Source organism: Puma concolor, chromosome E4 (assembly GCF_028749965.1).
Source record: "Puma concolor isolate L17-30 chromosome E4, mPumCon1.1.hap2, whole genome shotgun sequence".
Classification (NCBI taxonomy): Eukaryota; Metazoa; Chordata; class Mammalia; order Carnivora; family Felidae; genus Puma; species Puma concolor.
In genome coordinates, this window is record NC_141683.1 from 69,757,688 (window position 1) to 69,782,380 (window position 24,693).

The following is a 24,693-nucleotide window of genomic DNA, read 5'->3' on the forward strand; positions in this document are numbered from 1 at the left end:
CCCCGGGTCCCTAGGAACAGCGACAGCTGACACCTGCTGAGTGAATCCCACACCCTGTCTCGTGACGCCCCGACTGGTGACACTCTCAACCCTGCAAGGCGGGTCCCCCTATTATCTTCCATTTTACAGATGAGAAAATTGAGGGGAGGAGGTTGAATAATATGCTCAAAGCGAGCTAATTACTGGTGGATGTGGGACAGAAACAACCTAACCTCGCTCGCGGGGCAGGCTCTGCTGGGCTCGCTCTGACATTCCCACCCCACCCCCCCTTCCTGGCCATCCTCTGAGCCGCTCCCCCAGGGCCGGGCAAACACTGGAGCCACAGGACTGGTGTTCCCACCTCAGCCCACCGGGCCCACGGGGCCAAGGGCAGGGGAGCGGGCCTTGCCCAGGGTGGGAGCGGCTGGGATGCCACCAGACCTCCTAGGGAGGGCCCCCCCCCCCAGGTTCCCAGCCTCCTAAGTGTTTGCAGAAACGCTCAAGGCAAAGGCGAAGGTGGGTGACATTCATTAGAGCTTTTGTGACTCACTTCCCAGGGAGCAGGCCCCTGGATAAAGGTTCCCAGCAGCCTCACCTCCCCGCGGCAGGTGCCCGAGAGTGCGGCACGGCTCTGCCCCCCGTCCCCCCCCCCCGGGGAGCCCTCGGCCATGTCTGCGCTCGCGGCCAGCGTATCTCAGCGGCGGCGGGCGGCAGCTCACGGTCTTGGCTCCCAGCACAAAGCCGTCAAGTATTTAGGCCAGGACTTCGAGACCCTGAGGAGGCAGTGCTTGGACTCGGGGGTCCTGTTCAAGGACCCTGAGTTCCCAGCGTGCCCGTCAGCCTTGGGCTACAAGGACCTTGGACCACACTCCCCCCAGACTCGAGGCGTCGTCTGGAAGCGACCCCCGGTAAGCAGACCGGCTTGCAGCTGAGGGTCACACGGATGGAGGGTCCTCACTTCTGGTCGGAAGTAGTTGAGGGAGAAATCATGCCCCTGGGCCCTAAGTTTCTGGGTCCCCTATTGTAGAGCAAGACTTTCTCAGAGGCAGTGAGGTATGGAGGGAACACCACACACAGGCTTTGGGACGAGACGCGTTGGATCTGAGCCCGTGTGGCCATGTGCAGAAACCTCACCTTTCTCATCTGTGGAACGGTGCTTCAGGGTGGGGGGGGGGTGCAGAACCGTCCTCCCCAAACCCAAGCCGTGACCTCCTGCTCCGGGACCCTTGTCCGGTGACTCAACCGGAAGGATGGGGGCCCCTCTGCAGGGTGAGAGCCGAGACCAGGGCTCCGTGCCGTGTCTGGCACATAAAGGGACCACAATCAGTGGCCCTACGCCAGGCGCTTCTGTTCTCGCCCACAACGGGAAAGCCAAGCTGTGGGAGCCGTCTCCTCAGCAGGGGTGGGGAACGGAGCGCGAGGCAGGGACAGCACCGTGGACGTGATCAGAACCGTCCTTCGGTTCCGGCTCCTGCTGCCCCAGGGTCTGCGTCCTGCCCGGTTTGCAGGACGGTCTCCTGGAGAAACCCGTCACCCCACTCGATCCTGCCAACCCGGCCCATCCTCCGCACCCGAGACCTGAGGGGCTAGTCGGGGGTGTTGGCAAAATCGAGGCCGGGAATTGGTTTTGGATTCTTATTTCGAGAGTTGACGGCCATTTCGTTTCCAAGGACAGGTCGTCCAGCCTGAGTTTTGGGCCAGGCGTGGGCTCCGTCCCGGGGAAGGCGGTCGGGGAGACCCTGAGGAGGGAGCTGTGGTCCCAGCTGTGAATCGGGGACAATGGAGGCGCTGCACAGGGACGTCAACTGCGAGCCAGGGGGCCCGGGGTGTCCAGAGTGGGCAGCCTAGTGGGGCTGGGGACCCCAAAGGGCCTGGGGAGGGGTGAACGGGGGTGACGGGGGTTTCGCCGGGTGACCGAAGCCACGGGTCAGTTAACCTTTGCCAAGGTTTTCTCCTTCATCTGAGATTCTCAAAGCTCCTACCTCCCCGACCACTTTGCTCTGCCCAAAACCGAGTCTTCACCGGGTCTCACTGTCCACGTAAACACGGTCACTGTAGAGCGGACGCGTGGGTTTGCGCGAGGCTGTGCTCACACACCGTGAGGTGTCACACATCCTCTGAGACCCTACCGACGTCACACAGGCTCCCAAGCTGGAAACAGCCCTGACCCTCCCTCCGTCGGGCGCCTGCCCCGGTACCTGGGAAAACCAGCCCGGCCAAGAGGCTGGGCCCCATCCCCGGATGCCTCGGGGCCGCAAGAATGGGGGCGTCCCGACCGGAGCTGCACTGATGGGCCCCCTTCCCCCTTCTCTCCTTCCTTCCTTTTCTTGCTTCTACTTGTGGTAAAATACACATAGCGTAAAACTTCCCGTCCCAACCGCCTCTAGGCTTGCCCGCCGAGCACTTACCCTCTCGTGCACTGCCAACACGCCATGGGCTCCCAAACAGCTTGTGAAACGGGGCCTCTGTCCTCACTAAACACTGTATGTGGAACCACACGGTATTCGTCCTTCCGTGACCGGTTCATCTCACTCAGTCCGATGTCCTCAGGGTCACCCCTGCGGTAGCAGGTGTCAGAATTTCCTTCCTTCTGGAGGCTGAGCCCCAGTCCACTGGGGGCGGATGCCATGCTTCTCTCACTCATTCACTAATCGAGGGACGTTCAGGTTGTTTCCACCCTCTGGCTGTCGTGGGTCCTGCCGTTACGAACACGGGTGTTCAAGTATCTCTTCGAGACCCAGCTTTCAATTCTTTTGGGTGTATGCCCCGACGTGGAACCTCCAGATCGTACGGTAATAATGTTTTTGATTTTTTTAAAGGAAGTAAAATGTATTTTTTTTTAGTTTATTTTTTAAAAATGTTTATTTATTTATTTTGAGAGAGAGAGAGAGAAAGAGTGAGAGGGGGAAGAGGCAGAGAGAGAGGGAGGGAGAGGCTCCCAAGCAGGATCCACACTGTCAGCGCGGAGCCCGACGTGGGGCTCGATCTCATGAACTGTGAGATCGTGACTTGAGTTGATATCGAGAGTCAGACACTTAACCGACTGAGCCCCCAGGCTCCCCTTGTTTCTTTATCCTTTTGTTTTATTAATTTTTTTAATGTTTATTTGTTTTTGAGACAGAAAGAGACAGAGCACAAGCAGGGGAGAGGCAGAGAGAGAGGGAGAGAGAATCTGAAGCAGGCTCCAGGCTCTGAGCTGTCAGCACAGAGCCCGATGCGGGGCTCGAACTCACAGACTGTGAGATCATGACCTGAGCTGAAGTCGGACGCTCAACCACCTGAACCACCCAGGCGCCCCCCAACAAGTGTCCTCCTTAATGCCCATCACCCATTTAGCCCAACCCCCCACCCACCTCCCCTCCAGCACCCCCCAGTTTGTTCTCTGTATCTAAGAGTCTCTTAGAGTTTGCCTCCTTCTCGGTTTTTATCTTATTTTTCCTTCCCTTCTTGTATGTTCATCTCTTGTTTCTTAAATTTCACATGTGAGTAAAGTCCTGGGACATCAGTCTTTCTCTGCCCGACTTCTTTCGCTCAGCATAATACCCTCCAGTTCCATCCGCGTTGTTGCAAATGGCAAGATTTCCTTCTTTCTCGTGGCCGAGTAACATTCCACTGTGTGTGCATACAACGCCGTCTTTATCCGTTCATTGGTTCCTGGACACTTGAGTTGCTTCTGTATCTTGGCTGTTGTAGGTGATGCTGCGGTAAACACCGGGGTGCCTGTATCCCTTTGAATTAGTGTTTTTGTATTCTTTGGATAAACACCTAGTAGTGCAGTTGCTGGGTCGTAGGGTAGTTCAATTTTTAACTTTTTGAGGCACTTCCACGCTGTTCTCCAGAGCGGCCGCGCCATTGTGTATTCCCACCAGCGGCGCACGCGGGTTCCCCTTTCTCCACGTCCTCGCCAGCACCTGCTGTTTTCTGCTCTTTGACAGTGGCCGTCCTAATGTGCGCGGGGTGGCCTCTCACTGTGGTTTTGGTTTGTGTTCCCCTGATGATGACGCTGAGCGTCTCTGCATGTGTCCGTTGGCCACCCGGATGTCTTCCCTGGAGAAATGTCTGTTCAAGTCATTTGCTCATTTTTAAGTTGGGTGATTGGCTTTTTGGTTTCACTCGCTGCTTTGGAGGGTGATGCCTGACTCTGTTTGTACCAGGGACTTCACGCCAGCTGCCGGGCTGTGGCTGTAACGCCCCTGCCTCGCACCAAGCTGTTAACTTGTACCTGTCCTGCGGGGCGCGTGGATGGGGTGGGCTGAACACACATGCACGTATGCTTTGGTCCTCTTGACAGGAGATGATGCTGGCTACTTAGATGTTTCCTGAAATCATAAAATTTGGCATCCTGACCCTTTCAGGGTCTTTGCCTGTTTTGTTTTGTTTTGTTTTGTTTTTTTTTGTTTTGTTTTTTTGCCTATTTTTACCCTGCTGAGCAGAAGGCCTGCTTGGGCTCTCGTCTCGGTGGTGGAAGACGAGTTTGCCCAGATTGAAGATCTCAGGGTCCAGCTTGTAAGCTCAGGATAAGCTTTGGCTATTCACGATCCGAGTGAGATTTTCTCCGCTGGGGCTGGACACGGACGACAGACACAACGGCGGCCGTGTGAGACCCGGGGCCTCCCGCCGCCCTCCCCACGCTGTCCACCCTCGTGTCCCCACGGCGCCCGGGCCCCCCACCTGAGGGACGCCTGGCGTGCACGGCCCCGCTGACGATGTTCTTTTCTGCCCATTTGTTGGCAGTTGAGCATTTGGTGGATCCAAATGCTCCGGGGGAGGAGGTGATGCCTGCTGCATAGTGAGGACCCAGGGGAGGGGTGGAGGGCGTGGCTCTTGGGAGGTTGGGGTGCAGATGAGCAGCCGGGCCTCCCCTTGGGGCTGCCACACTCCCTCCTCTGCTGTCTCTGGACTAATGGATTTGGCCGCATCTATTAGCGCTGGTCACACACAGATGCCAGTGTGGAGCCTGCGCGAGCCTTCTCCAGTGGGGAGCAGGCAGCGTGTGGCTGAGAGCCTGGGTCTGGGCGCCAGGCACATTGGGATTATGGTCCCCTCGGTGCCGTTTCCTGGCCCTGTGACCACGAGTGAGATGCTGACCCCCCGGGACCCAGTCTCGACATCTGTAAAAGGGGTAATAACATCACTTACCTGGCGGGGTTATCCGGAGGCTTGGATGAGAGAGCGGGAGTGGGTTGAGCACGGCGGCGCTCGGGGCTGGGAGCACCCCCTGGTTCACGTCAGAGGGCGAAGTACAAATAGGAACGGAACACATGGGGCCAGGGCAGGGGCGTTAACCTGACCGTGGAGTCCGGGATGGTTCATCACTGCGGACATTCGAGTCGGAAGGTGGGGTTGGGAGAGAGCAGGGCTGTGCAGGTGTGCGGGAGAGAGGGAGGCTCTGGGAGACAGAGGTGAGGCTGGGAGGTCAAGGGGGCGGGCTGCAGGGGTGGGACCGCCAGGCAGGTGATGAGGCCGCCACCCTGGCGGTGGTGACCGAGGTGACAGCACCGTGGGCTCTGGAAGCCACGGTCGGAGCTCCTGAAACTGTCAGACGTGGGCTGATGCCCCGGGGCGCTGTGTTTCCCCGTCACCGCTGTCACCGTCACCGTCACCTGGAGTGTGCCGTCCAGTCACTTCCTGCCTTGGCCTCCTCAGGGGTCCCCGGGGGTCCCTGCGCCCTGCACCACAGGCTGATGCGGGCTGGAGTAACGTATGTGTGTGTTGAGATTCCTGCCCCAGCGGCATTAACACCATTACGGAGAAGGGGGAGGGGGGGACGCGTGCCTCTCCGGAACCGCCCGGGCCAGCGCGTTCCTCGATATCTCCCGCCCCCGTTCCGGCAACAAGCCGCGTGGGGAGACCTCGGGAACGCGCTGCGGCCACAGCTCTGAGCCGAGATGCAGTCTGCTCGCCGAGCTGAGGGTCTGCACAACCCGGAAGTCGTGGCGTTTCTTGGTGCCTGTTTCCGAGGAGGCGTCGTGAATGATGCTAACCGACGACGCGATAAACCAACGTCTCCTCCGCCTGTAGGCCACGCGGTGCCATTCCTACGACAGGATACGCCACCTCCAGGTCTCGCAAACCACCGTCTCCCGGACCGAGTGCAAGATCTTAACAGAACTTGGTCTGAGTCTGCTTAGATCTCAGTCTCATGAGCTTACGTCACAGGAACTGTGACTTGTGCAGCTGGGGACATGGCCATCCTCCGTGGCTGGGGGTTGAAGCCAGGGGTTTGGGTTGGCTCGACTTGGGACTTGAACTCACGGACCTCAAGAACAGCACCTGAGCTGCCCTCGGATGCTCAGCTGACTGAGCCACCCAGGCACCCCAAGAGTATGTTTTTAATGTTTATTTTTGAGAGAGAGAAAGTGTGAGTGTGGGAGGGGTCTAGAGAGAGGGAGACGGAGTCCCAAGCAGGATCTGCCCCATCAGCACAGAGCCCGACGTGGGGCTCAATCTCCTGAGCCCTGAGATCATGACCTGAGCTGAAGTCAAGAGTCAGATGCTTAACTGGCTGAGCCGCCAAGCACCCTGGGAGGGGACAGTCTTTCAGGAGGGTTTTCAAGGAGCGAGATTCTGTGAGACCCTGCTCGGTGCGTCCTCTCGTCTTTCTTCTCGACGTTTTTTGTCCCTCTCTTTTTAATTTTTCATTTTCCAAATCTGTCCCCCTTCTGCTCCCCAAGAGCTGACGGTCTGGAGGCCGGGAGCCCCCAGCACCTGGCATCAGCATTTGCAGCTCTGAGAACCCCTGGCTTGGCTGACACCAGGGCGTCTCTCAACTGCCCCCGGAGGTGGCTGAGAGGGACCCGGACAGAGCTGCAGGCCCGCCAGCGGCCCAGCCGCATAACCCACGGTTCTTACAGCGAGGTTGTGAAGTCTCCACGTGCTGAGAAAGCGCGGACAAGACACGTGTGATCGAAAGCCGGCATCTACCGTGACCTCCTGCCTCCCCCCTCCCCCCGTCCTCCTGCCTCCTGCCTCCCCCTCCCCCCCCCCCATTTCCCCATGGTCAGTCACAGAGGGATCTCTGTTCCTTGAGGGTCCACCCTCACCCTGGACAGTCTGCCGGGGGCAATGCAGACCCACCTCTCCCTTGGGGACAGAGTCGTGGTCAGCCCCTCGGACAGTCTGCATCCTCTCCCACCCAGAGAGCCCCAGACACAGCCCCTCTCGGGTGTTTCTCGTTTTCCCCCCGAGCGTACTCGGCCTACACCCGGCTTTTCTCTGACTCTTCCGTGAGGGTCAGTCCTGGTTTCCCGAGCAAAGGCCGGAAGCACCTTGAGTCTCAGGACCGGTTCTCCCTTTGCTCCTGCCTTGCCCTCTTGCCCGACTGCCGAGCTGTGCGCGGAGTGGGCTCCCGGACGAGTTGGACAAGCTGCTCGGGGGAGTACACCGGCCCCGTGGTGGGGGGGTTCACCGGAAGGAAGGACAGACGGCCCCGTGGTGGGGGTGGGTACACCAGAAGGAAGGACACCTCGTGGGGCCCGGAGCTCCAGGCGGATGCCCCGCGGAGGGGCGTGAGCGCAGGGAGTGCGGCTGGGGTGTGTGGGTGCATCACCGCGAGCTCTCGCCTGGGGTCACACCCCACGCCCCAGCGCCTGGGTCAGTGCGAGGGGCCCCCTTCACGCTGTCAGGCGGTTAATGAGCGTCCGCGGGTGCACAGCACTAGTTGGGGCGAGGAAACGCTTCTGTAAGCCTCTCTGTAGGTGGGGGTGCTGAGAGGTGAGCTCACGAGTCACCACATTATTGCCGGGGCCACTGCCTTTCGTCCCTCCCTGCCCTGCATCTCCGCTCTGCACCCTGGCCGCCTTCCCCCTCCGCACCCCGGCCGCCTTCCCCCTCCTCCAGGCTGCAGAGTCCTCGGCAGGTGATCTGGGCTCCTCCCAGGCTGAGCCCTGACCGTGACACTCCCTGACCTCCACTCCTTCCGGCACCGGACGACCAGTGACTCGTGTTTTGTCCCCTCGCTTTCAGGAGCTGTGTGCCAGCCCTCACTTTATCGTTGATGGAGCCAGGCGCGCGGACATCTGTCAGGGAGACCTGGGTGAGTACGGGGTCAGCCACAGCCCCCTTTGTCCGTGGTCAGGGCGCGCGCGTGGCCGTGTGCTGACTGACGCGAGATCAAGCTGTTGGACGCGCCATCGCCTGTGCGATTTTCTGCGTGGGTCTGCGTTTCTGGGCGGCTGTCTTCACTGTGAGTCTGCACAGCTGGGAGTGTCACTCCCCCGTGGGGTTCCCGCGTGGCACCCGGCCCCTCCTAACGCAAGAGTCACGAGCCGGGATGGCGGGCGCACGGTGGCGACCGTGCTGCGATGCGCTTCGAGGCTGGTTGCCTGTAAGTGGACGTCACTCGCCCGTGGAATGGCCACGTCCGTATAATTGTGGTCTGTCCACGGGACGGTTCTAAACTCCGTAGGAAGACGAGGATCCCGTTTTCTCACCAAGCTGTGTCTCGTAGCCTGGAATCCTGGGAGAACAGCGTCCACCTCCCAACCTCCCACGCTCCCTCCGAATCAGATGCACTTACACTTAGAAAATCGTTTATCCCAAGTTTTTGCTAAGTTCTGGCCTCGGGTGGGGGGCCGAGGCTCCCCTTGAAGGTGCCTCAGCGCTGCTGGCCTCTCAGCCGCCCCCGGCCCGTGGGGTCTGCGCACGGAGTCGCCCGACGCCGACGTCTCAGGGGACGGGGCGGCCCTCGGTCGAGCTCACTGGGCTCCTGACCGCCAGCCCGCGCCGGCTGCAAGGCCAGAACTGGAGATCAGGCACCGGGTGATCCAGTCCCACCCGGAAAACCAGCGAAGCAAAAGGAAGCATCCGCACGGGCCCGGAAACCCTGTCTTCCCAGGAAGCCCCTCCCTCCTCTCCTGCTGGTTCCAGCCGAGAACACCTGCTCCCCTCAGCCTGCCAGGAGGTTCTAGGAATTGGAAGTTCACAGGGCATTTTATTTTAAGTGTTCCCGCATTCTGGCTGTTACACGTGGAGCAGACACCGCCTCGGCCGGAGCCCACAGAGCGTGAGAGCAGAGCGGCTGGGACGTGGCCGCGGCCTCCGTGTCCCTAGCCCTGTGACTTCTGTGCCCCTTGTGCCCGGACTCACGGCTTTTACTTCCAGCCAAATGTTTAACCTAATTAGCATGCGTCTCAGGGACACAGCTTTGAATGTCCACTTGTAACAGCTCCTCGTTATAGACGCCTTAACTTTGGGAAAGGTATTTAATAAGTGCCTTTTAATTGTCGGCCTGAATAGAGGCTCTTGAGTAGTTTCGAGCAGGGAGAGGAGAGGTTTCCAGAGGAGGCCTGCGTGTTGCCATGGTGAGCGCATGCAAATGTGGAGCCAGACATGGACCAGCTGCCCTCAGAAGCCGCCTCCTGGGTAGTGAGGGGGGCCGCCAGCCGGTGCCCCGGGGGAGCCCAGCCTCCGCGGTGGCCTTTCGAGAACGGAGCGTAAAGGGGCTGGAGGGCGCGTGGTGGGGGCCTGAGGGCCAGCCGGGCGCCCTGGGCCCTGGGTGGAGGCCCCCGGGGGAGGCTCCCCATCCGACCAGGAGCCTGGCGGCCCTGGCGAGTCAGGGCGCGCCTCCCACGGTGTTCGTCCAGTGCTGAGAGTCCGATATAGCACAGGGGGCCCTACTCTGGGTTTACTACGTTTTCATCACCATTGCTACCCCTGGTCTATCATTTTGTTATTTCGGATGCACGCCGTTCACCAGTGACAAATCCCGGAGAGCGTGCGGTGAGAAGCTAGCTGCCCGCCTCCCCGGGGGCCCGCCGCCCTGTCACCGCCTCTTGTCCGGCCCACTGGCTTACCGCGTCCTTGCGCTGGAGGCAGAAAAGTGTAGGCACCGCTGTTTGTTCTCTTTGCGCTTAACCAAGTGCTGGTCTTCCCACAACGTGTCGGAACAGCTGGGTCCCCTTCCCGCTCAGCGCTGTCCCGTCTTGACGTCGCCTGCCGAGCCGTCTTCTCCTTTGCCGTTACGACACGTGTAGCAGCGGATGTCCTTCTTCCTCGGCCCTGTCGCGCGTGGGTGCCTGTCCCTGGGCCTGCGGTACCACAGGTTCAGTCCGCGGGGCGCCGATCTGCCGCCCGCCGGGCCGAGCCTGCCTCCCGGAGGCGTGAGCCGCTCCGCGCCCAGCGGAGACTCTGGGCTCACCTCCGGTCCGGGGCCTGGCCTTCTCTGGAGGCACGGTTTTAGGAGAATAAAGGCTGGGAAGCGAGTGATGCTAGCCAGCCCCTAGCGCCGCGGGCCAGGAGCGCAGGAAGCGCCCGTTCTGGGCCCCTGAGGGGCTCCGCGACCGCGACTATGGGGCAGACGTCTCCGCCAAGTGGGCTCTGACGCTCGCTGCTTTCAGCAAATGGGGAGCAGAGACTTCCGGAGTCCAGAGGGAAATTAGATCGCTCCTTTTGTTTTTTGTTTTAGGTTTATTCATTTATTCTGAGAGAGACAGAGAGAAGACAAGTGGGGGAGGGGCAGAGAGAGGGGGAGAGAGAGACTCCCAAACACAGTCCCCACTGCCAGCGCAGAGCCCGACGTGGGGCTCGAACCCACAAACTGTGAGATCACGACCTGAGCTGAAACCAGGAGCTGGGTGCTCAGCCGACCGAGCCCCTGGCGCCCCGGAATTAGAATGGTTTCCGAATCACGACTGCTGCTGCGGAGCAGGGTGAGGGAGAAGGGCCCCCTACGAGGCGCTGGTGGCTCTGGGGCCTCCGCCCTGCTTCCTCTCTGCCTGGCAGCGGGCGTGGGCGCTGAGCGTGGGCGTGGGCTCCCCGGGCGCTCCCCGCACCTCCCTGGAATCGCTGTCCTTTCTTCCTGGTTGTCTTTCTTCCGGGTCAGGCCCTGTGTTCTCGTGAAGGGGGCGTGGGTGGCCCGTTCCCCACGTCTCCACAGAGAACGAGCAACAGGTCCTAAATCCCGGCTCCTTCTCTGATGCGTTCCCCTCATGGATTTTTCCGCGTGAGTCGGCGCTCCCGCGAGGGGGCCACAGCGGACTGGTGTCTCCATCCTTAAAACGCTCTCCGGGACGCCTTAGATCTGTGGCCTCCTTTGAGGAGGCCGCGAAGTAAGTCAGTTCATCAGGACTGGCGACCAGGCGGCCTCAGCACGTAGAGAGCCAGACCCCTCACGGACTCTGGTGGGCGCGGGTCAGGCCTCCAGGAAGCGCTCAGCCGCAGATGGCCGTTCCCGCAGCCAGGCCTGGGTGAGGAGGGCGAGGTTCGCTTTTGCCAATGGGGCCTTCTCCTACTTAGGGTGGTCCCCCTTCCCTCCATTTGATACCTAGTGCTCAGTGCCCCTGCGCTCGGACCCACTATCACAATATCCCGTCTACTCTGAGGAAGGGGCCCAGGACAGTCATTTACACGTTAGTATGAATCTGAGCCAGTGGTTACAGGAGGATTTGTGTGTCCTGTGTGGTCGGAATGGTTGCAGGCAAAGATGTGCAGCAGTGGCAGCCGCGGATCACATCACAGTGGCTGTAAATACCTCAGAATACCGTTTCAATTTCTACTCATTACCACCTCGTAATTAAGCTGTCACCAGGCCCCACCCCAAACCTTTTACATCGAACGTTGACAAAGAAACACAAACCTTCCTGTGTCATAATTGAAAAAACATTTTAATAACGATTTCGATACAGTTTATGATGTCCTGTTTTTCATGTTATGCATTTAGAAACATTATTCTATCCATCCCTCACGGGCAGAGATGCTGCTCAGCTCCGTTGGGGTCACTGGGTCTGAGGCCCGAGGCTCCCCGGCCCCCCAGGAGCCCTGCCCAGGGGCTGGGGAGTGACGCTCACCGAGGCCAGCGTAGAACTTTGTCTGGTCCACTAGCAGAGAGAGTCCGTCCGGGGTAATCGCTTGGTCTTCTAGATGCCTGTCCCCCTCCCGTCTCCTGCCCCCGATGCTGCTGGGCTGGCCTGGCCGCACCCGGCGGGGCATGTCTGCGGTGGGCGCCGTTCCCGCCTGGGCCTTCTTCCGCCACGCGCCTCGGGCACCACGCTCCTGGCCTCTTGTGCTTTGCTGAGGCCACGGGAGGCCTTGTAGGTATCTCTGCCCTCCCAGGGCTTGTCTCCTCCTCGCCGGCTGGAGGCCGCTGGGTCCGTGCAGATGGTCCCTCCTCACCGGCTTCCGTCTTGGTCCCCGTGCCTGTGGGCTCTCGGTCCCTGTGCCCACGCAGCCCCCCGGCACCTCCTCCTTGCTCTGAGCTTGGAGCCCCTGTTCCCACTGATCCCCACCCGCCTTCCCAGAAGCTGTATCTGTGGATGGGGTCGGGGTCGAGGTACCCTGAGGACGTTACGTCTGCTGTTAACCCCTGCACGTGTGTGCACCTGTTATGTCCCGATCCCCTCTGCCAGCTAGGGATTTATATTCATATGGATTCTTAAATATTCCTCTTGTTACAAGTAAGTCCTTTTTGCTCAGTGCCAGATGATCCTGTGCAGTGAATCGGGAGGTACAAACCCATTTTACAGATCAGAAAACCCAGGACCACAGGAGTTAACTGTGTGGGGGCTGCAGGTGGCTCAGCAGACAAGTCCGAACCCACGTTATTTCTGCTTTTCTGAGCTTGTAGGGACCGATTCTCAAATCTCTGGTCCCAGTGTCCTGCAGACTGTCCCCCACAGTGTGGGGTTTGGTGGTGACACACAGAGCAGGGCCCCCAACCTGAGGGCGGGAATCTCCCACAGGTGCGTCCTCCTGGAGGGGGGCTGGGACTCTCACCCTGTGACCGTAAGGACCCAGAATGTCCACAGAGGCTCCCGCTCGGGTCCCTCGGGGCGCAGGCACTGCTGACTTGTTCACTCGCTGGCCCCTGCACCGCCCAGCCCGCCTGGGCAGATACCGCGACCAAGTGGCAGTGTGGTCAGGGAGCAGGTGACGATGACCAGGGTGAACAGGAGCCGGGGACGCCCGAGGCCGTGTCCCAGCTGCCATGTGTTCCAGGCTGCCGGGCATCTGGGCTCTGGGCAGAGCCTGGGAGAGGGCAGAGAGGTGTCCGTGGGGCAGAGGCTGGCCCCAGAGGAAGCCGGGGCTCTGGGGACCCGGTCACCCGGTGACTCCGAGGTTTGGAACTGTCTGGCTTTGTCTCTGCTTGCTGGGGTGAGGGCTGGCATCAGCGTGCCTTGGAGGGAAAGAAGAACGGTATAATTACGGGGCTCGGAGGGCCTGCAGGAGGCCACGAGGCCACGTTCCCAAATGCGGCTGGGCCCGAGACGGGTCCTGCTGTGACGGCGTCTCACGTGGGCACCCGGGTGAGACGAGACCCCTCTGCTGGCCTGGGCACCAAGCCAGAGCGGCGAGAGGGAGAGGAGGAGCAGGGGAGTGGAGCGGGGCTCCCGGAAAACTCTGTAGTGACAGGGTTAGAAGGATCGTTGTCACCACCAGGGACGTGTTGCCACAGAGCCACATCAGGCTGTCTTGTCCGACCTCCCTCCAGCGCAGACCCCTCCCGTGGGGCTCTGGCTTGTCAGCCCCCCCGCTCCCCGTGCCAGCATGCCCCTCCCCCAACCCCGGGGACGTGTGCGATGTCTGGGGGTGGTGAGGGTCATCACCGTGGCCTGGGGTGGGCTGAGCATTCTGTCACACACAGTGGGATTCACTCAGGATACAGGGGCTCAGAGACCCACGTCTGCTTCTGGTCTTACCTGGCTGTCTCCGCCCTCCCCGTGTGCAATGTCGTTGCACAACAGCTAAGGCGTGAGACCTTCTCCCCAGTAATCAACACACGGGTTTTCGAATCACTTCGGACAATTTCGTGCTGACCCACGGGATTTCATTCAGGTAGCATTTTATCCTGGGGTCTGCGAAAGCGTCCGGGCCCGCTGCCCGCCTCCACTGGGGGAGCCGGGGGAGGCTGGGAACTGTGCTGGAGGCCTGGAAGGCACCAGACGCGGAGGGGAGGAGGCCCGGTCGGCTTTGCGCCAGAGGCAGAGCTAAAGCAGCACCGGCTGGTGACGGCCCGGCAGGCGGAGGCCTCGGCCGCCGTCGAGTCTTGAAGGTGGACTTTTACAAGGTGGCACAAAGCCCTCCACGCCCTGCGCTGTTCTCAGCGGGACCCTGGCTCCCTGACCACGAGTTGGGGGGGGGAACACAGACCGTCCGATTACAAGGGTTCCGCCCTGTCTCTGAGGGGCTCCCATCTCTTTTGGGCCAACGCTCCTCATTCAGTCGCCCTTTTGGGGGCGCTTTCTTGCTTCATAAAGGCCACCCCCTCCCCAGCCTCCCCGAGACGCCTGAACACAAGGAAGGCCAACCGTCCCCTGGGCGGGGGAGAAGGGCCACGAGTTTCTGACTGCGGCCCCGTGTGTGGCCTTTCCCCCGGGCGGTTCTGCGACACCCACGGGCCGTCCTGTGATCCAACTCAGTTCTGACGTTGTGTAGGTGGCGTCAGACCCACCAGCCCCGGGCTCAGCCCTACGAGACCATCCCCGCCTCAGACGCCAGGCTCAAGTCCTGTGCTTGACCTGTGCTACTGACCAACTGGCTGTGGGTGGGAAGGTCCCACGACCCCTCCTTGGGTCAATGTGCCGGAGCGGCTCTCACTGCGCAGGCAAGCATTTTACTCGCTGGAGCTGGTTTCCTAGAAGAGGATGCACCTCACGAACAGTGACGGGGGAGAGGCGCAGGGTGAAGTGGGGACGGGGCGGGGGCGCCGGTCTCCCCGAATCTGCATGTGTGCACCAGTGACAGACGCCTGATGGATAGGATCATTGGTTGCTGGGGGATGATGGGCTCCCAGGTCCGCGGGGGGGGGGGGGGGCGGCGGTGGGGGGAAGGGGGGACTGAGGGCTCCGTTGTTCCCCTGGCAACCAGTTAGGTAGGTCACCTGCCCGGGGTGGGAGAGGGGGACTGAGGGCTCCGTTCCCCTGGGAGCTTTCAAAGCCACCTCATTACCGTAACAATAGAGTGAGTGACAGTGTCTCCCACTGCTTCAGCCTGGGTTACCATAACCGAAGAGTGACACTGGGTTTCCTGAGCCCTGAGCCCAGAAACAGGTCCGAGACTGATTGTCATTCGTTACTATAAACGTCAGAGCATCACAGGCTGGCTGGTGCCAGTGTGGTCCCTGGGCTGGTCCCCGGACGTGGGACTCTGTACCCTCGAGCCCGTTCTCCTGCTACAGCCCGGGGTTCCCACGCCCGACCCCGCAGCCACCACAGCTCTTGGGGGGCGGGGGTTCACCTGCCTTGTTCCCTCCCGGCTCCCAGGGGGCGTCCCGGTGGCTGGGCTGGCTCCCTCCTCTCCACCCCACCCCCACCCCCAGGCTCTGTGCATCCTGTTCCCAGAGTCCCGGGGGGCCCCGCCCCCTGCTGTGGCTTTGTCTCAGCCCTTCTGCTCTTTACTCTGGTTCCTGCTGTTCAGCTTTGAAGGGGCCCCTGCAGGGGCTCTGGCACCTCACCTTTCTCCGTCCTTCCTCCCACCTCCTCCCTGCCCGTGGCCCAGACGCTGCCCCCCTTCTCCCTCGGTGTCTGAGTTCTTGACACGCAAGGTTCACAGTAACACAGTAACCCTGGGTGTTCAGACCTCAGGCTTTGACGCTGATGTGTCAAGGGAATTTTTGATTTAGCGACTTCTGTGTCAAAAGCCTGACTCAGGATGGCTGTCTTTTCGCGGACTTAGAGCCTCTTTTGACAGAGCGCCTCATCGTTAGGGCTTGCTCGGGTCTGCCTGCTGCTTCGTGGCCCTGAAGCCCGTGGCTGCAGGGGTGGAGGGCTCCCGGGAGTCCTGATTTCGGTGGGATAAAAAAATCACTTTGTTATTTTAATAGACATTAGCCCCCTTACAGTATAACCTGAGTAAGAGTGGGAGGAATGAAGCTCAGGTGCCCCCGACTTCCCCTGAGGTCAGAGACCCGGGACCCCCCAATTCCAGCCGCCTCGTTGCTCCAAACTCTGCCCCTCCTGCGGCCGGACCTTGCTGGAAGGTGGCTGGCGAGGAGGACTTGTCCGTCACAATTTCCCCCTCTTTCCCGCCCGCCTTGTTCGTCACCGAAGCCTTGTGGCTGCTTCTGGAAATGGGAACACGGCCACAGATCACAGCCGTGTCCCTCTTGAGATTCATGTGGCCCCGGCTTCAAGGCAGGTCCCCAAACAAGTGCTGGAAAGTTCTGAGCAACAGAATACATGTCCCCCCAGGAGCCTCTCGAAGGGGAACATCCTGGCTCGGCGTGTTCCTTAGAAAGAGCATCCGCTCACGCCTGACCGGGGCTGGTTGGAAGCCCAGAGCCTGTGAACCCACCACGTGCACTCCGAGCTCTGCGCGAGCACGAGGGGGGGCCCCGCGAGACGTCAGGACTGAGGCAGATGAAAGGAAGATTAACCTCCTCGAGCTGGGCAGCCCCGTTTGATGTCAGCCACTGAGGGACGCTTAGTTTCCGTGACTTGACTTGTAATGTCTGAGGTGTCGGAGGCGGGCAGCCGGGAGCAAGTTCAGTGCCAGAGGGAGCGGGGGGGGGGGGGGGGCCGCGCCTGGCCGTGAGGGCACCTGCCTCCTGGAGTGGCCACCCTGTCAACCCCTCCCCGGGGGCACAGGCCAGGGTGACTTCCCTTGTTATCTCCCCCTGCCCCCAGGTTTAGGGGCAAAGGCCCCGACGTTGGCGGAGGTGGGATCTGTGGGCCCAGAGCATGTTCCCTGGGGCCTCGCTTCCCCACAGACCCGGGAGACTGGAGCAAACACGGAAGGTGCTCCTGGGGATTTGCACAAGGACAAGATGTAATCCATTCATTCATTCTGTCACTTGCTTATTTATTTTTGTCGAACGCTCATTGAGCCCCTACTATGGGTCAGCCACCTGCGGGGGGATGCCAGACAAGGAATCCACATCCCTGCTGGGGCTCCAGGAGGGTGCGCCACCTGAGGGGGGAGGCGGGGTCATGCCTCGGCTGAGCACCTGCCGTGCAGAAGGAGCTCTGGGTCCACACTGGGTGCTGACCGTGACCCCGAGGTGCACAGAGCGGTTTAGATACGCTCTTCGGGAAACACAATGGAACAGAGTGACGTGTGGCTGGAGAGGGGGCGGGGGCGTTGCAGCGACTCGCAGGCAGAGGGACCAGGGACCGAGGGGTCAGCCACCCAGGGGGAGGCGAGGGCACGCTCGTGCACATCCGAGTCTGACCGGAGGTCAGGTTCTTGGTAGGAGAGGAAGGAGGAAAGCTGGAGACGTGGGTCACGTTCGTGTGTTTTCTGTCTTTCCACTGTCGACCCCACCAGTTGGGTGCGTGGAGGTGAAACGGTCAATTTTCAGGGATGCGGGGGGAGCAGAGAACTTCCCAGGACTCCCAGGGAGGGTGCAGGGGCCACCGTGACCCCAGGGTCCATCCGACCCTGAAGGGTGGACTGAACAGGACAGTGAGGGTCAGAGAGGGCAGGGACCCTGCGGGCCGGCCTGACCAGCGTCCCCGTGTCACGGCGCAGGTGACTGCTGGCTCCTGGCGGCCCTGGCCTCCCTCACCTTGAACGAAGAGCTGCTTTACCGCGTTGTCCCCAGAGACCAGGATTTCCAGCAAAACTACGCGGGGATCTTTCATTTCCAGGTATCGTGCTCTGCTCGTGGCCCTTGAACAGCGTGGGGATTGGGGTGCAGCCGGAAATCTGTGGATGACGTTGGACCCCCCCAAATGTCACTACTTTTAACTTACTGTCGACCTGAAGCCGTCTCGATAACGTAACCAGTCGATTCACACGTAGTTTGTGTGTTACGTGTATTACACACTGTGTTCCCAGAATAAAGTAAGTCGGAGAAAAGAAAATGTTACTAGGAAAATCATAAGGAAGAGAAAACACATTTTCAGGACTGTGCTGTATTTATCGAAAACAGTCCACGCGTGAGCCGTTCTCACTGTGCAAACCGCGTGGCCCAGGAGCAGCTCCCGCCCAGACCCACGGAATCTGCGGGGGGCCAGGGGCCCGGCGGTCCCCCCGGGGGCTTCTGGCGCGCCCCTGGGTCTGAGAACTGCGGCCCCCACGCATCCGCGCTCCCCGGCTGTGTGGCCTTGAGGAGGAAGCCCCTTTGGGGGAGGGTCCCGGGGCGCGGGGTCCGGTCGCCCGCTGCGCCATGCGGGCAATTCGTGCCTCCTGCGTTTCCTGCTTTCTCGTGGGTGCGGAAGACCAGGGCCCGCCCTTGCGGGAGCTGGGAGCTCAGGGGGGGGGGGCGCTGCCCCGTGTCTGTGCGCCCGCAGTTCTGGCGGTACGGCGAGTGGGTGGACGTGGTCGTGGACGACAGGCTGCCCACCGAGGACGGGGAGCTGCTGTTCCTTCGCTCCGGGACGGGCGGCGAGTTCTGGGGCGCCCTGCTGGAGAAGGCCTACGCCAAGTGAGTGACCCAGGAGCCAGAGGAACAGACCTCAGGGCCAGGAGGTCACGGCTCAGTTCTGTCCCCCGTGACCGCATGAATCGGGGGCGAGCCCCTCAGCCTCGGTGCCTAGTTTTGTCCTCTTTGGGCCCCACGCTCCCTTCCAGGTCCAGGCGTATTTTTACAGGAGTGATGAGGACGAGTAGACGGGGCACTTAGATGCTGACCCCTGCCCTGCGGCCGCCCCCCCTTCCCGTGGGCTCCCCACGTGGGATCTGACGCGTGTCACTTTCTGGCTCCCTGTCCTTCAGCCCCATTCCTCCAGCCCTCTTCCCAGAGCAGGCGCCTGGGGGGACTCCCAGCCTGAGGGAGGGGCCCCCTCATCCCTGCCTGTGCTCCCTGCCCCCAGGGTCAGCTGTGCAGAGGCTGAACTTTGCTTTTAAAGGGGCAGGTGGGCGGCTTGGTGACAGGTGACCTGACATTCGTTCCTGCACCTTGCTGGTCCAGAGCAAACTCGGCAGAGGGCCCTCCCTTACCTTCTGCCCCCACGGCCCCCTCGCTTGTGAATGGCGCGTTCTTTCCTTCTTTCACAGGCTCAACGGCTCCTACGAGGCTCTCACCGGAGGGTGTCTGGTGCAGGGGTTGCAGGATCTCACAGGCGGCATCTGTGAGTGTTACGACCTGAGGAAGCCTCCGGCCGGCCTGTTTCTGATCATCCGGAAGGCCCTCCGTGCGGGGTCTCTGCTGGCCTGCTCCATTGATGTGAGTCAGTGCGGGCCCCTCTGTTCCCCTCGTGCGGCAGGGGAGGGGCTGGGCAGGCGAGCGGCCAGGAGGCTTTGGGCCAGAGCAGCATCCGGGCTGAAGGGGCAAGTCTGGTGACACATGGGTCCCAGCACGCGGGGGCGGGTTGGGACCTGGTTAGTGGGTAGAACGGGGGCTCCCATGAGGAGTTAGTAACCGGGGAGCAGCCCTGAGAACGGAGATCTGCTCCCGGATCCCAGCTCCCTCCTGTGCTCCCCCCTCTCTGCTGAGTAACCGTGGGCTTTAGGAAACAGATTTAGGACATACTCGACGGGCTTTGGGACCCCTGAGGAAAAGGGAAGCGGTTCTGGAACCAGGGTGCTGGCCGTCCCGGCCCTGGGGCGGCGTGGACGGACTGACGCACTTTTCCGCAACGTCTCTGCATTAGTGTGTCTTTGGTGGAGAGACGGTGCAGGGCCTGGAGAGAAAGGGGGGAGAACCAGGCTTGTTCAGAGCGGCCGTCCTGGATCGGCGGCACGGGGTCACCCTCGGGGAGCAGGTGACGCCCCAGTTTTCGGGGGCATCTGGAGGCTGTGAGCGTGGAGCTGTGCGCCTGCTTGGAGGGGCGGGATGGGGAGGGCTCTGCTCCCTGAGGTCACTGCTGCACCTGCACCCCAGCACCGCACGGGGCCCGTCTGGGCGGCGTGTCCTTGGAAAGCCCTGTAGGGGCCACCCGGACAGGGTCAGGATCAGGGTCCTCATTCCCCCTCAGGTCTCCAGTGCAGCTGAGGCAGAAGCAGAGACCACAACCTCCCAGAAGCTGGTGAAGAGCCACGCGTACTCGGTCACTGGCGTTGAAGAGGTAGAACCGGGGAGGGGAGGGGAGACTGCACGTGCCCAGGGCACCCTGAGAGGGGCCACCTCTGAGAGGTTCCCTGCCCCCCCCCCCCCGAGGTCCCTCTCCGGCTGCCCCTGACACTCACAGCAATGGCCCTTCTGGCCTTGTGGATGACGTGGCCTGTGTGAGCCACAGCCCCGTGGGCTCCGAGGAGATGCGGCCTGGGGGGCGGGGGTGGGGGAAGGCCCTGGAGAAAGTGTGGAAATTGTCAGATTCCACACTCATCCCAAGCGTGTGGATACAGGTGAAGGGGTGGAAACCCGCACGACCCCGAAGGGGATAGAGGCAGTGATGTCTGCTCTCAGGACGGGGCGTAACAGCGGGAAGGAGCACAGGTTTTCCCTACTCTCCAACCCGAGCAGAAAGCAGGGGCTGTGGTTTTCAGTATTTTTAGTTACTGGACTCTGCCCACTTCCCTAAAAAGGATTTGCAGTTGTTTACAGAGAAAAGCACAGACACTGTCAAACCATAGCACGAGGGTAAACACACCAGATAGTCCAGGCAAAAGACAGTGCTACCGTTGAGAAATGAATTTTGCTTTGGGTTTCCCGCTGGCCAAGGCAAAAAGGGAAATGCGATGGGTATCTCAGTTTTTGTTATTTATTAAAATGAAACAGGTGTTCGTTGCATGCGTTTGTGTCCCACAAATATCCTCTTTAGTGAAGCCAGTTCTCCAGTACAGATGGAGCGTGAGTGTGTAAGCACAGGGCTGGGTGTCACGGGAGATACAAAGGAAAGCAGGACACCGAGGTCCTAATGATTCGTCGTGTCGGTGTGTGCGGATGCAAATACTGGCATGAGGGCTCCTAGTGAGTGTTCAGTAACCACCAGGGAGGCAGGAGGTGTGGGCTTCGGAGACAACTGCCCAGATGCCCACCCTCCCTCCACCACCTGCTGACCCTGGATAACTTAACCCTCTGAGTCTAGGATTTCTGAGCTGCAAAATACAGGTGCTAGCAGCACCCAGCTCGTAGGACCCCCATCAGGTTTAAATGAGGTGATAATGCCCTTGAACCGCTTAGCGCCCTGCTTAGTCCGGAGCACATGTTCCGTGAGTGCTGACTGCCATGCTGCTGGCATTTGTCTGGAGGGCGCCTGTCACCGTTAGGTTCGTTCCAGCCGATACCAACTTGTTAGACACACTACGTGTCCAACCCAATTGTGGAAAACAGAGCAGTTGGCCGCATCCTGAAAATGTGTTAAAATAAGGGTGTGGTTGTTTAGGGGCATTGAAAGTTGAATGGGAGCCCCCTCTGGGCAGACGTGGGGGTGGGGCAGCCCGGACACAGCAGCTCAGGTGCTTTCGCGCGCGCGGGGACCTTGCAGGTGGATTTCTGGGGCCATCCCGAGAAGCTGGTCAGACTCCGGAACCCGTGGGGCGAAGTGGAGTGGACGGGGGCGTGGAGCGACAGGTAGGCTCTCCCTCTCCGTCCTCGCCTCCCCCTGCAAGGGCGGCTCGCGGACACGGTCCTCTTGAGACCAAAAGCGCCGTGAGCACCGCGGCACTTTCTGTCCACGAGCAGCCTGTTCAGAGAGTGCTGCGTGGCTCCGGGCTGGGAAGGCACAGCTCACAGCACGTGGTGGGGTCTCTGCCTGGCGTTTGCAGATCTGGCAGCTGGGTTGGAATTCTGCTTGTCACTGAAGTTTGCCTGTTTCCCAACTGCCACACCGCGGTGACCCCAAGGGAGGCCAGACCCTCAGGTCCACGCCTCCCAACCCACAGACCCTGGTCTCTGACAAAGGCCAAGCTTGGGAAGTGGGGTCCACCCCCAAGGGCCAGCAGGCAGTGGTGGGTGGACGAGAGCGAGGCTCTCACTCACCATGGGACCCCTATTGGTCCTTCCGGCAAGGTCATAAAGGACCGGACAGGCTCCCCTCAGGCAGGCCTCCCGCCCTGGACGAGGAGCCACTGGAAATGGGAATGAACTCACCTCCCTCCTCTCAGTGCGTCCTAACCTGGGGGGCGGGGGGGCAGGGATCTGAGTGCTGTCTGTGCGTCCTCAACCTGGTGGGGGGGGGGGGGGGAGCCGTGTGCTGTCCGTGCGTCCTTAACGTTGGTGAGGGACAGGGAGCTGCGTGCTGTCCGAGCTCCGCGATCGCGCCGGGCTCTGGGGGGCCTTTGGCACGTGCAGCCACACGTCACCAGTGCCCACCTGCCTGCCTCCCTTCAGGTGTGCGCCACCAGAAACAGGTGTCCCTGGGGCCACAGATTCTGATGCCCCTGCCTGAGCCTGAGCAAAACCCAAAACCTCCCTTCTGCCAACGGCCCAGAAAGGGCAGAAACCGAACGAACCGAAGCTCCGAGTTTGGGCCGTTTTGGCCGACGGCTGTTTGGCCGGAGGGCTTGTTTGAGCCCGGCTCCTTGCCTGACGGCTCTCGGTCTCTCAGAGGTTGGGGCAACTCCGAGCGGAGGCGTGGGCGCAGGTGAGGGTGCAGGCGGGGACCTGGCAAGGACGTGGGCGTGGATGTGGGTGTGGACACGGGCGTGGACAGGGGTGTGGCCGGGGCTGTGGGTGCAGGTGTGGTGTGGGTGTGGACGCGGGTGTGGACAGGGGTGTGGCCAGGGAGTGTGGGTGTGGAGAGTCGTGTGGACGTGGGTGTGGGCGTGGACACGAGCGTAGACCGGGGTGTGGCTGCGTGTGGGCGTGGCCATGGGGCGTGGCCACGGGCTTGCATGCCTGACCAGCTTCCGCAGGCTTCTTCTCTCGACCCTCCTGTCCTCCGGACCGGGAGCCTCAGTCAGACACGGGAAGGGGCCCGAGAGTGAACTTAGGGCAAAGTCCCTGCCGCACAACTGGGGTCGCCCTGCAGGTGCCGTGGGGTCCGTGTCCCCGGCCGGCGTCCTGTCCCAGGCGCGTGCCCCCCGCCCCCACTGTCTGTTCTGCCTCTGCCTGTTGGGCTTCAGCTCCCGTCTGTCTGTGGCCCTCGGGGGACATCTGTCTATTCTAAACAGCGTGCCCTGCAGGTGACCTTGCTTAGACGACCACCTCTGCTTCGATTCAAAGTATTTCAGGGCGGCCTGGGGGCTCCGTTGGTTAAGCGTGGGACCCTTGATCTTGGCTCAGGTTCATAGATCGAGCCCAGCGTTGGGCTCTGCGCGGACAGCACGGAGCCCGCTTGGGACTCTGTCTCCCTCTCTGCCCCTCCCCCCACTCACACTCTTTCTCTCTCTCAAAACCAATAAATAAACTTAAAAAACTAATTTTATGATTTCCACCAGTGCACCAGAGTGGAAACACATCGATCCCAGGCGGAAGGAGGAGCTGGACAAGAGAGCCGAGGACGGGGAGTTCTGGTGAGTGCCGTCTGAGGGAATGTTCCGGAATGCGACAGGGTCTCCTCGGGGGCTGTTCTTCCCCCCTTTATCCCCCTTCCTGCGTGTCGTAGCATCGAAGACGTACTGTCTGGGTCTGTCCTCCCACGTTCCCGCATCCGTTCATCGGGCAGAGCGCTAAGCTGGGCTTAGCAGTGAGGCAGGGGGACTCCCTCATGGCGGGCGGAGGCAGGTGACAGGGACGCCATGAACGTGACGTGGCCTGGGGACGGGTCTGCAAGTCGTTGCTTGGAGTTAGGTCGGAGGACGCCTGCTCAGGCTCCCAAGTGGCCGGCCCGGAGGCAGCACCCGCATGCAGATGGGTCTCTGCCTGGTCCTTACCGCGCCGGGGGGCGGAGGGGGGCTCCCCGATAAAACGGAGGCGCTGACAGTGGCAGGCACTCGGACAGCAGCCCCGCGGGTGCAGAGAGGGTCAGAGCCGGCCGCGGCCGCCCCTCTGTCCTGCCCGCAGGCTCCCCCTTCTCTCCTCTCAGCCCTGCTCTCCTGACCCCCAGCCCTCTGCCTCTTCCGCCCCCAGGATGTCATTTTCGGATTTCTCGAGGCAGTTCTCCCGGCTGCAGATCTGCAGCTTGTCCCCGGACTCCCTGAGCGGTGACCAGCTGCACAAATGGAACCTGGTCCTGTTCAACGGCCGCTGGACGCGGGGCCCCACCGCCGGGGGCTGCCCGAGCTTCCCAGGTGAGGCAGAGGGCCGAGGGGGCCCAGGCGCTTCTGGTGCGCCCTCCCAGGGCTGGCTCCCGGCGCAGGCCCCGCGTCTCCCTGGGCCTGGGGACCCCGGCAGCCCCCCACCCGAGGCCTGAGCCCAGCTAACACCGTCCCTCAGCTTCTGCGTGTTCAGGGTGTCCTCAGGCCCCCCACCGCCCCCGCCCCCCCAAGGGCCTGCTCCTTCTTGTTTAATGTGCCCTTGGCTCCCAGTGCCAAGGCCCCCTGCCCTTTCCTTGGGCTCCTCCCGGCCCCTGGCGGACAGCCTCCCGACTCCGAGAACCTCTGCTGCTTCAACACGCCGCATCCCCCAGGGTGCGTGTGCGCCTGGGCGGGCAGTGGACACGGAGGCGGAGGGGCCTGAGCCTGGGGGTCCGGACGGCCCCTCCGCCCTCTCCCGGGGCCACCGGAGCCCCACCCCGGTGGGGACAGCCTGGTACAACCATCCACATCTGCACGCCCGGGCCCTTGTCCTGCTGCGGGTGGGGGGCCCTCCTGGCTCCCAGGACGGCACTGACACACGGGCGCACTGAGAAACCCACCGCACGTCTCTAAGGAGAAGTGGAGGAAAGCAAAGCCCACTGTCTGCACCCCTCCCTCCCCGGCGCCCCACCCACCCCTGCCCGGTTCCCTGCCCTCCCTGCTCTGAGGCCTACGGCCCCACCGGCTGGTGGAGACCCTCGGCCCCCCAGGCAGAGCTGGGCCAGGGCTGTGTCGTGCTGTGCACGTGGCCCCGTAATAAAGTCCCACGTGCGTGCA

General features: G+C 61.6%; 1 protein-coding gene across 1 annotated transcript; it reads left to right on the plus strand.

Moving 5' to 3' along the window:
* The first annotated feature begins 502 nt into the window (after positions 1-502).
* Positions 503-24,693, plus strand: LOC112863177 (calpain-8). Its single transcript, XM_086693924.1, has 9 exons — positions 503-887; positions 7,945-8,014; positions 17,383-17,501; positions 18,147-18,280; positions 18,853-19,021; positions 19,773-19,862; positions 21,225-21,310; positions 23,119-23,193; positions 23,750-24,693. Exons 1-9 carry the CDS (start codon positions 648-650, stop codon positions 24,030-24,032), a joined length of 1,266 nt encoding a protein of 421 aa, XP_086550050.1. The 5' UTR covers positions 503-647; the 3' UTR covers positions 24,033-24,693.

Bases quoted from the DNA above. Each gene is read 5' to 3' on its own strand.
- LOC112863177 (XM_086693924.1), top strand. From the start codon at position 648: ATGTCTGCGCTCGCGGCCAGCGTATCTCAGCGGCGGCGGGCGGCAGCT. The intron at 888-7,944 runs GTAAGCAGACCG...CCTCGCTTTCAG, and splicing joins TCGTCTGGAAGCGACCCCCG to GAGCTGTGTGCCAGCCCTCA. The intron at 19,863-21,224 runs GTAGAACCGGGG...GGGACCTTGCAG, and splicing joins CGGTCACTGGCGTTGAAGAG to GTGGATTTCTGGGGCCATCC.